This window comes from Triturus cristatus, chromosome 5_1, assembly GCF_964204655.1.
Source record: "Triturus cristatus chromosome 5_1, aTriCri1.1, whole genome shotgun sequence".
NCBI classification, from domain to species: domain Eukaryota; kingdom Metazoa; phylum Chordata; class Amphibia; order Caudata; family Salamandridae; genus Triturus; species Triturus cristatus.
This window is the reverse complement of record NC_140587.1, coordinates 950,411,877-950,429,309: the sequence shown is the minus strand read 5'-3', so window position 1 is coordinate 950,429,309 and position 17,433 is coordinate 950,411,877. Positions and strand designations below refer to the sequence as shown.

At 41.8% G+C, this 17,433-nt stretch overlaps 1 protein-coding gene across 50 annotated transcripts in view; it reads right to left on the bottom strand.

Moving 5' to 3' along the window:
- EPB41L3 (erythrocyte membrane protein band 4.1 like 3) overlaps positions 1–17,433 on the bottom strand; it is a 904,669-nt gene that overhangs the window by 455,281 nt on the left and 431,955 nt on the right. For all 50 annotated transcript variants that reach the window (XM_085606055.1, XM_085606026.1, XM_085606030.1 and 47 more), the window contains exon 4: positions 6,738–6,842. In XM_085606055.1, coding sequence (XP_085462181.1) covers positions 6,738–6,842 — 105 coding nt within the window. The remainder of the gene's footprint in view (positions 1–6,737; positions 6,843–17,433) is intronic.

Genomic DNA, 17,433 nt, shown 5'->3' with positions numbered 1-17,433 from the left:
CTTGCAAAACCAGGTGGTTTTGAGATAGGCAATTTTGATGTCACCTCACTACGTTTTGGGCCCTTGCCTGTCGCGGGTACTTGGGCCTCCCACACAAGTGAGGTACCATTTTTACCGGGAGGCCCAGGGGAACGCTGGGAGGTGGGAAATTTGAGTGAGCCCGGTGATGCCACAACTTTCCCACACAAAAATGTGTGAAAAAAGTGATTTTTGCAGCTAAAATTGAGGTTTGCAGGGGATTCTGGGTAAGGAAATGTTGGGGGATCCACGCAAGCCATTCCTCCCTGGAAGCCCCCCGGGTGTCTAGTTTTCAGAAATGTATGGGTTTGGTAGGATTCCCTAGATGGCCTCCGAGCACCGGGCCAAAAACCCAGGTGACCCCCCTTGCAAAACTAGGTGGTTTTGAGATAGGCAATTTTGATGTCACCTCACTACGTTTTGGGCCCTTGCCTGTCGCAGGTACATGGGCCTCCCACACAAGTGAGGCACCATTTTTACCGGGAGACCCAGGGGAACGCTGGGAGGTGGGAAATTTGAGATGGACTTCAGTATGGATTGTGGTGGACAGGCCTTCAAGGTTAACCCACAATTGACACCACTAGGGTACACCTGCTTGTGCTAAGACATCAAGCCTTCTAAGGTCTAGTGGGGCCTTCTACGGTCTAGCATGGGAATGTGCTCCCTCAGTACAGTGGTGTGGTGGACTGGTCATGAATGCGGAACCCGGTTCCCCAGTTCCAAATGCCACATCCCCACTGAACACCATACTTGCCCACTGAAACTCGCACTGCCTTCAGCTGTAACCTAATTGTGCCCGCTATAAACACTTGGATGTGGCTCAATTCAAATTATGCACTTGATAAGAGTAATATGCTGCCTAAAAGAAAGAGAAAAAAAAGCAACCACTCATTGGGAATGCAAAGCATGTGAAATGTAAGCAGAAACAACATGGTTACCTAAACGATCTCTCACTAACTATTCAGAAATCAGCGAGTGGTTTCACCTGAAAAGTTATGGACATGACTACAGGGCCCTGAAGGGAACCGTTTCACTGTCCATTGCTTACATCCTTACAAAACGTAAGCAGTATGGTATAAAAAGACCACATCCATAAACACAGAGCCATGGTACACATTGTGTTTTCCAATCCACCCATCAACCAGGTATTGTAGTACCTCCAGGAATGGTACACTCTCCCAACCTGGAAACAACAATGCTCTTCAAAGAAAGACGAGAAAATGAAAGTAGCACTTCACTGGCAAACTCTGTAAAGTGATGCTGGTGTATTTGGATGTAAAAAAAAACAATCTGGCCACTTTGCAACCCCTCTGTCTTTCAATTAGTTAGGTATCATATAAGAAATTCTATTTCTCTACATGCTGCTGCACTTTGGATTTGAAAAATTAAAAAGAAGGGCATTTCTCGGCATTTTTGGATCCATTTCACAGGGAAGCAACTAGAAAGACGAGCGTTTTTCAAATTAGAATCCATTTCACAGGGAAGCAACAACAGGCACACACGAACAAAGCCGAGCCTCTGGCATGCCTGGGCATACCAAAGTGCCCCCACCCTAACCCAAACCCACCGATGCAAAAGAAAAAACCCTCCCCAGCCCCAAAACTCACCTTTACTCTCCGACGCGCAGGAAGCAAATGGCTTTCTGCGCCTTGGAGAGCAAACGGGAAACCTCCAATGACGTCAGCGCGGCTCGCGCGCTGACGTCATTGATGACGCGGGGGGGCGGGGGAGGCAGGGGAAGGTCTTCCTCTGCCTTCCCAGTAAAAAAAAAAAAGATCGACCACTCACGGTGGGAGCGCCAGTGCTTCCCCCGTGGGTGGGTGCCATGACGAGCTGGACTCGTCATGGGCACAGCGCGACTATGCTCCATGACGAGTCCAGCTCGTCATGGGCACAGAAGGGGTTAACTTTAGGGCAGTAAAAGATGCGGTGTGCCAGATCTCCCTTCTCGCTATTACAGTTCCAGCATAGGTCATTTGTGTTTATGCCCAGTTTCGCCAGACGAACGGGAGTCCAGTGTAGTTTGTGTAAGATCCTGAATTTTGTCTGAGCCAGTACCGGGGTTACTTTACTGTGTGTGGGGGAGGACCATAGTATTTGGCTTTCCTTTTCGCTTAGAGTGTTACCTCGCTGTGACTCCCAGTATGTTTGTGTTTTAGTGTTGAGTCTTGAAGTATTTGGGCGCAGTAATCTATAGATGTGTGACACATGGTGTCCCGTTTTGTTGAGGCTAAACATGTACTGGAAGATTGAGGGCGTGGCATTAGACATTCTCGCTCTAGACAGTGCTGCTTTTATCTTTAGAAAGTTATATAATTCAATGTCGGGTAGGGTGTGTTTGTTTTTAAGCGAGCTGAACTTGAAGGGTCTCCCTTCATCCTCGAGTTGGATGGGAAGGGATATTCCTGCTTCCACCCATGTCTTCATATATAGTGTCTTGCCTTTGTATTTTATTTTGTTATTTGACCATAGTGATTCCCATCTCGAGTCTGTTATTCTATTTTCTAACTTTTGATCAACTTTCAAGTAGGGCGTTTCTGGTGTTTGTAAGTATGGTGTTCATTAGAGTGTTGTGTCTGTTGGTTGTTAGAAGCGCTAATGGCTCTAGGTTGTTTAGCATGGCTCTTTCTATTTTCAGCCACGCCGGTGTGTATTCCTGGTCTGGTAAAATCCAGTAGCTCCCTTGTTTTGCTAGGAAGGCTGTTTGAAAAGTCTTGAAGTCTGCCAAGTTTAACCCCCCTAGAGTTTTTGTCAATCTTAATTTTTTAAGGCTCATCCTTGGTTTTTTGTCTCGCCAGATAAATTTATTTAGAATCTTGTCTATTTTGCGGTGGAAGTCGATACTGAGGATTAGAGGGAGCATGTTAGTAAGATAGTTGATCATAGGTGTGACCATCATTTTAATTGTTTCAATTCTCCCCCACCATGTGATGAATTTCGGTGACCACCCCTCAAGCAGCTTCTTAATCTTGATTAAAAGCATTTTCTCATTGTGTTCTAGCGTGTTTTTAAGATTTTTGTCGAAGTAGACGCCGAGGTGTTGGATAAACCTGGTTTGCCAAGTGAGGCCCGAGTCTCCCAATTTGTCTCTGGTGTTATGTATGTTGAGAGGTTTACATTCCGACTTATCTCTGTTGAGCTTATAGCCGGAGTACGCGGAGTATCTGTTTATGGAGTCCATGAGGGCCAATATGGAGGTTTCAGGGCTTTCGGTGACGACAAGAATGTCGTCCGCCTATGCAGCTAGTTTGGTTGTAGTGTCTTTAATGGCAAAACCCTTCATCTGATTGTTTGCCTCAATATCTCTGATTAGTGGTTCTAGTGCGAGTAGGAATAGTGAGGGGGACAATGGGCATCCTTGTCTTGTACCTCTGTGGAGTCTAAAGGGTTCGGAGATGGCACGTTGATCACTATGCGGGGCGTAGGTTTTGTCATATAGAGCCATAACTTTCTTTATGAAAGCACTGCCTAGGTTGAAACTTCGCATGCAGTGTTTTAGAAAATGCCATGAGACCCTGTTGAAAGCCTTCTCTGCGTCAAGTGCGATCGCCACTGCTGGATTTGTTTGCCTGGCTGCCCTGTCGATACTATGGCATAAGAGTCTGGTGTTGTCGTGTGACATGCGTGATTTGTTGTTGTTGTGTGATATGCGAGATTACTATATCTGTTTCTGACCATTGGACCTTGATGTTTAGCTGGTCAATGAGTTCACTACATTCCTAGTGTGATTCCCTGTTATTATGATGGATTCTGGTGTTTTTTGATTTCCACCACTATAATTTTTTTCAGTTCCCTATTTAGGACAACCGCTAAATTGTTCCAATCTACTTGAGTTTGAGATTATTGTTTTTTCAACCATTCCTAAAAGGCCCTCATATGCAACTGTGCATTTGGAATTAACTGAATACATGAAGCCATCCATCATTCCCAACAATTTCATCAAATTCCTCAATGTCAGAATTTAAAGAATTATGTTAAAGGGGAATCAAGCTCTGCAATGGACTTCGCTGTCCTTAAAACTGGTTTGGTAATGTACGGTGTGGTGTCTACTGTCACCCCTAAGAAAGACTTCACTTTCTCTGAGGATGGCAATGATTACGTTGTGTTGATCTTGAAGCCCGACAGACATGCACATGCACCACTGTGTCAATGTGCCTTATGTACTGCTGAACTCTCCTTTACCAGCCAATCAGGAAAATATGGGTATACATGAATTGTCTTATTGCTCATGTATGCTGCTAATATTCCAAACCTCTTTGAGAACACTCTCAGGGCAAACTTGAAGCCAGAAGGCAGTACTCTGAATTGGTAACGTATACCTTTTGTTACAAACTATAGATATTTTCTGTGGGCTGAATGCATTAGGATATGAAAGTATGCATCCTTGAAGTTTCTTGTTGCATGGAAATCATGAAGATGTAAAAAGTATCCATCTTTCTCTTTTAGCATGGGAATCACTTCTTAAATAGTAGTTATTTGGAACGTCTGTTTCTTGGGGAATTTGTTTACAACTCGAAAACATTTAGATTCACAAAGATAAACTTGGGCTTCAGGTCTTAGACTTCAGGTCTAAACTTAGAATTCGGGTCTATGTTTACATTAGTGAAGTGAGCCCTCAGACTTCAAGTCTAAACTTGGACGTCAGATCTAAGTTTACTTTTGTGAACTGAGCCGTTGGACTTCAGGTCTATACTTGGACTTCAGGTCTAAGTTTACCTTTGTTTATCAGACCCTTAGTTTTTAGGAATGACAAGTTATATTGAATACACTCCAGGGTTTCCTTCTTTCAATGGAATTCCGCCAGCAGCAAAGTCTGTTAAGGTGCACTGCTCACACTGATTTTTAACGCTAAGAGTTTGTCCCACACTGTAAAATCAGAGTGAATGGCACTATGCGTCATGCCAGAGGGTGCTGCTGCTTTCTGCCGCTCGATTAGACATTCTACTCTAGCGGCAGCTTTCTCAACACGAGCAGCAGATTCCTCAAAGCTAGCAGTTGCGACCTGCCATGATGGCCCATGTTGAGAAATCTCTACGGGAAGAGGTCTAGACGCTCGAGAGAGAAAACTCTGCTCCGAGACACTTCACAGAGTTTTTGGGAAATCCGCACAGAGCGGACAAAACTCTGCGATATCCGTATTTTGGATGAGGGCCAAGCAGGCTTTAGTCCGGCTCATAAAACAGAGTCTGTGGTGGTTTCTGCTTTGGAGATCTGCGAATGACAATTGATATTGGACTGGTATTGTTAGATCTGTCTGTCACTTTTGACACCATGATTCACAAAATGTTGGCATCTAGACTATCAGAGAAAGGTGTGAACTGCAGAGCCTTGGGATGGTTGCAATCAGACATTGCAGATAGATCACAATCCATACAGTTCCAACCAAATTGGTCCAACTTTAATTCAGTAACTCAGGGGCAATCCAAGGCTTGGCTTTAAGCCCAAATATGTTTAATGTATACCTATGCCCATTGGCCTTATATACAAGATCCTATGGCATTAATTTCATAAACTTTGCTGATGATACTCATCTTGACTTTGGATATTCCCAAAAGTCATGTTATGGATTCTTTCTATAACTGTCCAAAGGATATTCGGCATGGCTTAGTTGAATTGTTCTGAAATTCAAAGTTGATAAAATCGAGATACTCTGCTGTTCTTCAGGAAAACCAGCGCCTCCTTTACCATCTACTGTTGGCCTCTGTTTGACAGCATGGTGGCAGAGATGGCAACATTGGTGAATAATCTGGAGGCTCATGTAGATAGTGATCTCTCGCCTTTCCACGAACAAGAACTCTTCCACCAGCTTTGACTTGATGAGACTGCTCTGCAAAGTCCTGCCCTTTTATCTTTTGGTGACTTGTCTATTAGTGGTTCAGGGCACTATTCTTAGCAACCTTACCGCAATGCATTATTCTTGGTGTCTCCAGCCCACCTACTGAAGCGTTTGGTGTGAATTTAGGAGGCTGCTGCTATATTAGTCTTGGCGCAGCTCAGATTCTCTTCAACTTCTTAGGCCTTGGCTGAGTTACATTGGCTTCCTGTTCCTGGAAGAGTCCTCTTTAAGGCTACGTGCATCATGTTTAGGGCAGTTCACAGGATAGGTCCTCAGTTTCTTCAAAGGAAATTTAAATCTTATGCACCATCTACAGCCTTGCGATCATCCACAGCAAGTCTTCTTTAAGTCGTCTTCAACCACTGGCTTGCATGTGTTTTTCAAGCTTTGCCAATGTGTAGATGGGCTGTCCATCAAGCAATTGGCATTTCAAGGATGGTTACGTTGTTCCACTTGTGTTCTCATTAGGTTCTTGTGATCGGACATCAAAAACTCCTTTGGTTAGAGTCCAAATTAAACAAAACGTGTCACATTTGAGATCCAGTGTGTGTGTTCTTTTATGTATTCACTTTGCTGATACAAGGGGGTTTTTATTGCAGATTTAGGACTTTTTTTGTTGAGGAAGTGTGTGCTGCCTGAATGTGTTAGCCTCTCAAAGACAGATTACCATTTTGCCTTCATTTTGTTGTCACGGTTGTTATTGGATTTACAGATTTTCGTTTTTGCAAAGTAAAGATGTTGGTGCATCTGGCGTTCCTAAATATGCAATAAAAATACTAGTCCTTTTGTCAAAATATCTACTTCATCAAATATCCAATGGGCAAGATTAGAATTCACAATTATTTTTATATTGTAATAAAAACTAAAAGCATTTGTGATTTACCTTTTGGCTCTCCGAATCACGGTATGTCAGCCCAAAGTAATCTTTTTCTAGAAGGTTTAGGTGCTCACACACTTTGTCAAACAGCATTTGGCCTCTGGAGCGCTTCTGAAAGAGGAATAACATCTAGTTTAACATACATGTGACCATTTACTAGAAAAATCAAAATAAATGAGGCAGATCTTAAAAAATTATTTTCACTTATTATTCACAAGGTAAAAAATATCGATCCACATATTAATATATGTTGCTTGGAAATACTGATGGTGAGCAATCTGATTCCTATAAAGATTCACATAAATAAATAAAGGTGGATTTATTACGATTTTAAAAGTAGAAAAAATTAACAATAACTGAAAAACCTACCACGTTGATTACTTTTTATTCAGTGTGATTGTAACAAACTGGACATGATGCTGAAAATTAATCATAAACTGGTCAAATAGACTTTCTTTATTTATTTAACTTTTTGTAGATTAACATATTTTAAGTAGTAGCAGTACATCACCCTACCGCTGTAGTTATATTAGATCACTTTGCTACAGTCTAGCTAAGGCAAAAGCAAGATACATGCTAAACCAGGTACTGTATTTACAATATTTAAATAACGATAATCTTTAATCGACCTGACGACAATAATGTAACACCAGGCATACTGAAGGCCGCGGGGCTGAAATGCAGGACATTCAAACAAACGGAAAAAATGCATGGATTACTACACCTGAATGGATTCCATCATGTAGATCGATAAAAAGTAATCATATTCACACTTTACTGCAAAAATCATGTAAACATTTTTGACTACATTTTCCAGGCAAATCCTTCATCATATAACAATCAGGGAAGTTATAAAATATTCTAAAATGTTGTTCAAATTTATTAAATGGGCACCTGCACCTAAGAGCACGGTTTCTCAAATATTGTATTGATATGAAACCTTTTGTTTTAGGAACTCATGTTGGACAGACGTGATACCTACATTTTCAACATTACTAATTTTGTCATGACTTATTGTTCTGGCTTTAATGGGTACCTCCATAACTGCTTTCCATGAGAGTCCTGGTATATCTTTTGTGATAAACCATGCTTTGAAACATTGAAGAGGTTCATTATCTACTTCCATACCATTATATAGTTTGCCATATGTTCAACTTTGTTCAAATGGCCTATAGCTTTTTACATGGAGGCTTCACTAAGAGGACACTTGATATGTTATGAGATGTTACACAACTGTCATAAAGGAAGCCAAGGTATGATCTTCCATTCCGGTGGGTAGCATGGTGTTTGGAAAGATTATGCTAAAGTGGTAGAGAAGAATCTGCTGCCACAATTACGCCATTTCTCTGATACAGGTACCTCATTTTAACCCTTGCTCTCTTTAAGTAAATATGCTACAAGACACAAAACTCATTTCTTTAAATGTTTTGTGCAAACAACCATTAGCTTAAAATGTGAGCTATGCTTATTTTTTTTTAGGTTAAGTGATATTTAGGGAAATGTTTCTTTGAACATACATTTGAGAAGAAAATCTAGATGCATTCCCAAAGGAGATGTGTAAACAAGGAAACTAAGAAAAAATAATATTGAGATATCAACAGGGAAAGAGTGTGGAACTTTACTTTAAAAGGCTTCAGCAACATACCTCTGAAGGAAATTGAAGCATACCTTGATTGGTAGGCCCATCAACTTGGCTAAACCTATGCTGACCTCCCAAGACGAAACAGGCTTATGAAAACCATAAAGCTCTTATTGAAAGCTGTAATTGCTGACAAATGTCATGCACATCATGAGAAATCCTCTACAAATGCAATAAATAGCTTTTAATTCAAATGTGTTAAGGCTTCAGTTAAATGTGTCACTGCTTCTCAGAAGATTTACATGCATTCCAGAGTAAGAGTTACATGACTTACTGTAGGACATGTTGAGCTAAACTGCCAAACATGTATTCTGCGTCCCACCATAAGAAATCTCTTTCCATCCTTAATAGCATTTCTTTAATGCATGGCACCTTCTTGTGATGCGATTGCAGCAGTGCAGCAGCTTGAGTTAGTCCGAGAACAGTGACTGGACTGCTTAGGGGCAATACAAATAATGACTGACCTTCTAAATGGCCATGCAAATTTAGATAACAGTAGAGAAGACAGTCCTTAATCTTAATCTGAAGCATAAGAAGTCACCATAGCTGGACAACTTGCTGTATCAAAAACAGACCTCTTGGTTCCAATGCTGTAAAACCACCAGGAGCCTTCAAGACAGTTTCTTGCCAGCCATAGCAACAAGGAAAATTACAATGTTTTTGACATTACTGGGATGCAGCAGGTAATATGAGTGAATATACCCAAGAATAACTAAACTATTAAATACATTACCTTAGATGTAAAATCTCTTTTTTGGATGGGACGCCACCCTGTACAAATGAAGAAAAGAGGGCTTTGCCGTTCCCTTGTTTATATAAAGAAGTAAGGTGTGGACACAAATTTTCTTTGGTTTATGGAAGGGGCTACAATACACACCCTGGATACTTCAAGGTAGTTTGTCGACTCTTGCTTCGCCTGTCACCTGAGCAAACAACCATCTAACTAACAGATGTGATTCCTCTGAACAAATAGATGCATAAGTATGGCCATTATTTTCTTCATAATTGGTTTTGTAACAGACCATTTAATAATCAGAATGAAGGAGGCGTAGGAACCATGTATGAAAGAGGCACTGCCTCAAGCTTCAAAGAAGACATCCACAGGCAGTATTTCTTGTACAGTCCTATCCACAAAAAATCTACCATCTACCATGACCAAAGTCATCACCATCTGGTTCACCATGTGATTCACTGACCCATAACACACATTCCTAAATGAGTCCCAAAAGAACACTTGCAGTAAGATTTCATGCCTGTAAAAAGCACCAAGGCAACAATGATCTGCCTTTCTATTAACCTTCGTCGCATGTGTGCTCTGCAGGATTAGACACCTTGCACTACAAAATAATTTTAAGAGATTGCACAGCAGGGGATGTTCAAGGATCATCCATGGACTAAAGCAATTTCAAGCTACTCTAAAAATAAAAAAATAATTATTGACAGTCAAACAATCTCTGGCAAACTAAAAAATGAAATAATGATTACATGCTCCCAGTCTAACAAGGAGTACTTCCTGAGAACCAGTCCTACCTGAGAGGCACTGCCCATCTTAGGAAAGATTCTGTAAATAGCATTTTGAAATGTTGACAGTAATTCTTTGATATGCTTTAGAAAATCATAAAGTAGCAAAAAAAGCCTTATCTGCATCAACCCCTGCACATTACCCCTCACCATGCAGGACTGTTTGGGAGTCAGTTACAACGTCATCCAGCTGAAAATACCAAAATATTTATGTATTCACAACATTATTTATATAATGTCGAAATTACCATATGCAGATCAAAACACTTAACCTTACTCTCATCCACTTCTTACTACACCTATATTTTCATTTGTATCTTCCCTAACAACTGTTTTATGACACACCTCCCTACTTCGCCATCCCAAAATAATTAATTAATTGAATCCTAAATAGGTCAGCCTAGTGACCATGATAACGAAGGTGGTTTAAAATCCATTCCCACGTTCTGTGGTGTGTCATGCTGTCACTCCGGGGGGGGTAATAAAAGCAAGATAATGAAATAAAAGCCAATATTTATTTTCTTTGTTTATTTAAGGAGTTTTATATAACACTGGCCGGACCCGGGGGAGCGCTTTACAGCAGTTTTAACAGCAAGAGTCATATAATAGAGCCTGTTATCTTGTTATACATATTGGTTTGGAAGTCCAAGTGTGCTGTGCAGTATTGCGGTAGTACGTAAGTCCTGAGATCGCCTCCATTAGTGCACGTTGTCTTGAGTTGAACCACAGCAGTTTCTCCCAAGAGTCATATAGTAGAGCAGTGATATACATATAGGTTTGGCGGTCCAAGTGTGCTGTACAGTATTGAGGTAGTACTTGAGTCCTAAGATAACCTCGATTGGTGCACTTTGTTTTGGGATGAACCTTCGGGGGGGGGGGGACAGGAGGAGGTTAGAAAGCAGTATTATACATAATAGGATAGGGAAGTCCAAGTGTGCTGTGTAGTACGTGAGACCTGAGATAACCTCGATTAGTACACGTAGTCTTGGGATGAACCCTGAGGGGGGGGGGGGGGAACAGGAGGTGGTCAGAGAGCAGGTAGGGGGTAGGTCTTAGTGATACAATGTCAGGGAGCACCGGCGAGTAGGGATTAGCGCTGAGGCGGCGGCTATACTTGTATAACCCTTTGCTGGGCTCAGATCACAATGTTGGCTTAGGAAAGTCAAAAGTACTACAAAAAAAAACTGGCAGTTCAACATAACTGGAGCAATAGTGTTGTGGTAATGTGAACCTACACTGTTGAGTGTCTATCCATCTTAACAGATTGATAAAATGTTTACTTGTGAAATGATGTAATCGGTAAGAGTATGCATTTGATATCCACAACGCTAAGGAGATTAATTAAAATGCTAAATAATGGAGATGGTATGCCTTCTGAAGGACAAGAATCCCAAGTTCACCTCCTGCATGATCAAAGTTGCTAAATGGATAAAGCCCAACTGTTTCAAACTCAACACTGATACGACAGAAGTAGTGATCTTCGGCAAGAACACCTCACCTTGGGACTCAAACAGGTGGCCAGTCAAATTCGAGCCCACACCCTCACCCATGCAGGGATCCTCTGAATAATCAACAACCAACAGGACATGACCACACAAGTCAATGCATTCATTGCATCCTGCTCTCACACCCTGAAGATGCTGCGGAAGGTCTTCAAATGGCTCCCAGGCAGCACTAGAAAAAGTGTCACTCACGCCCTAGTCACCAGCAAGTTGGGCCACTGAAACTGGAAAACTACAAATCATCCAGAACGTAGCAACCAGGCTAATCCTCAACCTCCCACACAGAACTCACATCACATCACACCTCAGGGCCCTCCACTGGCTCCTGATTCACAGCACACTCATTTTAAACTCCTCACACACACGCTCAAGGCACTACCCAACTAAGGCTCCACCTACCTGAAAAGTCAAATCACCTTCCAACAACCACCCAGACACCTCTGCTCAGCAGGACTTCTACTCCCATCAGAGCATCCTCCTCTCTCATTGAATTCCCCAAGAAGCTGAAGGCCACGCTTTACAATTAACCAACCTACCATAGATAGGGATCAGCGTAAACACTTTTTCAGTGCCAGGATACCCTCTTGGGTGATGTTGCGCTTTACAAATACACATAACATAACATAACAATATGTTGTCACTTGTGTTGGCCTCTGCTTGCTTGTGCTTCGGACACTGCTGTCTGTTAACATGGTGTTGAGTGAAGTAATCTGTGTTCTATATCGCCATTCTAAGCGTGCCAATTGCTAAGGGCTCAAGACAGCATTTTATCACAACGCAAGTACCCTTCACACTCTGACTGAGTCCAGAACACAAGATCCTTCTTCAAAATAAATGTTGATCTTATATTTGCCAGAGCTTCCCTACAATAACTTCTCCTTGTGACAGCTCTTAAAAACCATCCTAGTACATGTCCTTATATTTATGATTACATTACATGATGCATATGCTTCTTTTCCTCTCTTTGTGTGATTTATGTTGTTGTCTTTAGTGTTCTTTCTAACCCAAACTGTACACCACATGAATTAAATTACAATAATCTGAGTGGGAGATAGCAATTGTTACTGGCCACATGTGAATGCAAATTAAAATTACTACTATCATATAAAGGGCAATTCAAAGCTATTGCTTGTGTTCTGAGCATAATAAGAGATTACAGAAGAATCATAGTAGTTAGTGGTTCTCCTTTACAACTTTTTTAGGTCTCGCCTGAGCCAGCGCATGCATGTGCTGCTCTGGCAAGACATTTAGTAAGCGGGTTTTGAAAGTGCAACCCCCATGCTTTGGCTGGTCTAGCGCTTGCGTTCACGCGAGCGTGCAAGCATGCAGCCGCCATCTGTCTTTCACGGGTCATTAAGTGAAGTGCATCGCGATCACTTTCACTTTCGCAGCGCACGTTAGAAAAGCCCACTTTACGTCCCCTCGTCTTTTCCCCTTCCCTCACTTTTCATTTCCTTTAGTTCAAGCGACACACACACAGCGGCAGTAGAAAGCAAAAATATTTAAAAGTAAATTCATCAGCCCTCGAAGGCTAGTAAGTGTTTCATAATACTCCGTCGGCAAGTTTTGAGTGCACACGCAAATATGACAGGATTCCATTCCCCAAAATCATTCACAATAAATTCAAACCAATGTCACTGTACATCCTGTCCTCCTCTATAAAGATGGCTGTTCATTACATTACATTCTGCGCGGCCAATGCTTGGCCTCTTTAGAGAAGCACTCTACGAGAGTGCGTGTGTGTATTCTCCAACTACCTTCTTCATGTGCTTATCGGCCTCCTCACATCTCCATGTAGCTCTGCCTCTTCATGTGCTTCTCCCATCCATCTCCACTTTGCTCCGTCTCACTGTGTGCTTATTTACTCCCTTCTCCGTGTTGCTCTGTCTGTGCTTCTTTGCCATCGACTCCGGCCTTCAGGTTGTTTTGTCTTCCTGTGTGCTTCTGTGCTCACCCCCCAAACCTTCTCCCAGTTTTTGTTTTGCTTTCTCGCTGTGTGCATCTCTACCCCGTCCATGCTGCTTACTCATCTCCTTGTTGCCGTCTCGCCGCGTGCCTTTGTTTTCTGCCACTTTGTCTTCTCACTGCGCCATATCCTCCATGCATGTGTCATTTCTGTTCTCTTGCACTATTGGCTCCAATTTATGGAAAGAGCTTCCACTTTCTGTACGATCAAGGTTTTAAAAAAACTTTAAGAATTATTCCTATTTCACCAGCGCTTTATGCATCTCTCATTTCATGTGTACCGTTAAAGTACTTGGTCAAATTATTTGGATAAAAACACTATAATCAGTAAATAAATATACAAATAAATTAAGGTTGAGGGTAAGACAATACAGGAATGGCACAACTCTAAGACTATGTGGTATTAGATTCATCCCAGGCAGTGTTTACAGCGTGTAAAGAAGTCTGTTTTATTCTAACCTCTCGATGCTCTGCTTTTTGGGGCACACACAATTTTGCAGCACATCGCGTAATATGACAAGAAAGGAAGGAGTTCCATGGCGATCAACTGCTACCAGCTGGCCCTTCCGGAGTCTGTTTACACTAACCCAGCTACAGCAGGTGCAGGATTCCCTTAGACTGCACTGGCCTTAAACATTAAATTGGCAAAGCAGTATCTGCTTCTAACCCTGTGCCAACCACGCCTTTCCAGAGCGCTGTGTATAACAAGGCCAACATGCAGGAAAAACCAGGTGGAGGGCGTCGAGTAGCTGCAGGGGAAGGGAGCCAGGCAACTGATAATTCCAGCATGAGGCAAAGCTAATGTGGAGTCCCACGCTGAATCCGAAGAGGAAAAGGTGCACCTTCAAGCCGGGGTAGCCTCGATTCCATGGAAAAATGTAAGAGATAAGTTCCTCAGCCTCTCCTCTCACGTCAACTCTGCATAATGACTAGGTGCAAAGCAAGCACAACACACACACAAGAAAAAGTGCTTGAAGTGTTCCAGGCAGCAAAAGCCCCAAAAGTAAGCTGCGACTTTTGGCAACAGCAGAGATTTGTGATTGTTTTTAAACAAAGATTAACTATTGTCTTGTGTTTCTGTTTTGTACAGTCACTGGGTCTCCTTCGGTTATATTATTATGTAGTGTCTAATCCAGTATCACTTCCACCATATCTGTTTACTTCATTATTTTCCAGCCATTTTTTATGAACCATATATCCCTGTGTTATTTTTTTAACCAATTTTATTCATTTTCATTGTGCCACAGAATTTACAATAATGTATTAGGTAATGACATTCATATGCAGAGAACATTGTTTCAACAGCAGCATTTGTGACGGAAGCAGCAGGTTCAGTTCTTCAGCGTAAAGAAAACAAGCAATGGCATAGCCAATAAGTCTTGCTTTTGGGACCTTACAAGTATTTAGTTATGCAGCACAATATCCTTGGTGCAACAACATCAACTGTTGCATGGCTAAACACTTATAAGGTCCCAAAGGCGAGACCTATTGGCTATGCCAATGCTTGTTTATGTTTGCAGCACTTCACCCTTAAGCCTTCATAACTTTTTTACAAAAAAGTTACCGGGGTTAAATTAGCATCCTTTTTCCCCACACGATGAGGAGTTTAAAGTCATCCAGGGTTTGTGGATTCTCTTGGAGGGAACCAAGAAAATTGCTGACATTTTGAAAAACGTAAGCTTTTTTGCGGGAAAAGTGCAGGGCAAGAAAGTGTACGTTTCTTCCCCAAAAAATGGCATCAACAAAGGCTTTGCTGTACAAAGATCACCCTCTTCACAGCTCTCAGAAACTGGAAGTTTTTAGTTTTTTTTACCATAATGTATATACCTTTTTCTAAGTGGCAGCTGATTATTCCTATTATTTGTGATTTTTACCTACTTGCAGATTGTCGTGGAAACGGGTTTGAAACCCTGGGGTGAACCTTGAAAGGTATACATTTCTGAAAAGTAGCCAACATTCAGAATTCAGCATGGGATCATTTTTGCAGATTGCTTATGGTTATCCCAAAGAAATTAATTATTGACATAGAAAAATCATGAAAATACGTAGGAAAAAGTAAAATAGGTATAAATTCATTTGTATCCCCCCCATGGCCAATTTACAAAAGTAATACATCTTTCAATCCATCAGTCCCTTCTGGTTACAGGGACATATAGTGATTGTTTATTGTTCAAAAACACAAAATGACCAGAACTAACAGCTGAGCTGCGGTTTATAATGATCTTTCATTATGTATCAACCATGCATTAATTCATATGGTAAAATTTAAGAAATGATAATGGGTACGAAGAAAACCTATCTATTTTGTAAACATATCCAACATATTGAGGTTAGGAATAGTGGTTATTTGTACAATTATGAATTTGAGGTTAGCTGTACTGCCATGTGTTTTTGAGATTATTTTACAAAATGCTTTCTTGCATACTTGCTTGCATTTGGAAGACAAAAATGAAGAGAAGTTCAATTGATAATAACAAAAGTTCTACTATTCTGTGTTCTCACACATCTCCTGATAAAAATGGAACCCACTTGTGTGGTTGGACATATCCCCCGCAAGATGAAAGAGCCCCAAAACCAACAATCTGGCAATATGAACAGCTGCGGTATTTGGGCCCAGTGCTCAGCCAGCACCCATGGACATATATCAAAGTCAGACATTTCTAAAAACTAGACACCCACTGTAATTCATAGAGGTGCAAGTTGCCTGTATTCTGCAAAGGTTTTTTTACTGGAAATGTTCTGCAAACATCATTTTTTGGCTAAAATCATGGATGTTTCTCACGTTTCTGTCAAGGAAAGTTCCTGGATCTCCAGTGATCTACAAAATTCCTACCACCCAGTGTTCTCATACTTCTCCTGATAAAAACGATACCCCACTTGTGTGACTGGGTCTATCGCTTGCAACAGGAACTGGTCAAAACTTGGACTGTATGATGTCACTGTAGTAGCAATGAGGTCTTCACATGGTTATGGTGTTGGTACGTTCTAATGACATGCATTAAGTCCACCCATACCTGGGAGGCAGCATTTCAAGAAGGAGAAGTGTGGGAATGCAGGGTGGTAAGATGCTGGGCATCGGTTTGAATTGGCTGAGATTTCTGTAACATAAATATGGTAAAAATAGCCCTTTTTGATCCATACTTTGTTTTACACAGAATGGCGTGCAAATGTCAAAGTGCTGGCATCCATGCAAACCACACCAATCTGCATTCACTTGGGCCTTTAGTTTTTCCAAATGCCCACAGTTGACAAGGTTCACTACCAGTCAGTGGACCCAGAGTTTCAATAGTGCAGCCATTCAACGTGGGAAATTCGAGGAAATTGTGATTTGTTTTGGGGTGTAGTTTTGACCTATGAACTAGCTGAGAGGGGGTAAACGCCCCATTCCGCCTCTCCATAGGGCAGGGATCTTCAAACTGTGGGGCGCGACCCCCAGGGGGGCCGTGGAGTGATAGAAAGGGGGTCGCACATTCCCAGTCACACTTCTGTCCAGGCCCATAGGACTACAAGGGATTCAGCCCTCCTCCTCACCCGTCGTGTGTCTCAGCTCGAGCTGCTGTGGGCTCGCTGGGCTGTGTCTGAAATCTTATCTCCGGCATGGCACGCCCGAGTTTTTGTATCAAAGAACAACCTGAACTAGTCAAGTAAAAGAACCTAACCTTAGGGGGAAGGAAGGTATCAGAAGACAAATTGGTTCTGAAATACCAAATATAGAAAAAGGAAAAGATTGTCCTTTTCTTGAGTCCCCACACTCACCAGGGTTTCCCCACGGTGACATGCTTCATCATTGGGGTCCTCCCAGTCCTCTACGGACTGAGGCGTGCTGCGACTTGCGAATTACGTAGGAGCACTAAAAAATCAGACTATGTGTAGTGCAAGTGAAAAAGTGGAGTGGAATTTAAAATTAAAATTAATCAGCTAGTGGGCCAAATAGTTTAGTTTAGTTTAAAGGAGCTTGTAAAGCGCCTGGTGACGCCTCCCGGCGTGTCCCCGCGCTGTGGAGAGAGTGAGTTATGTGGAAAAAGAGAACCTAGACTTTATTAATGCTCTAAGCTGAAAAAATTAAAAATGGGGT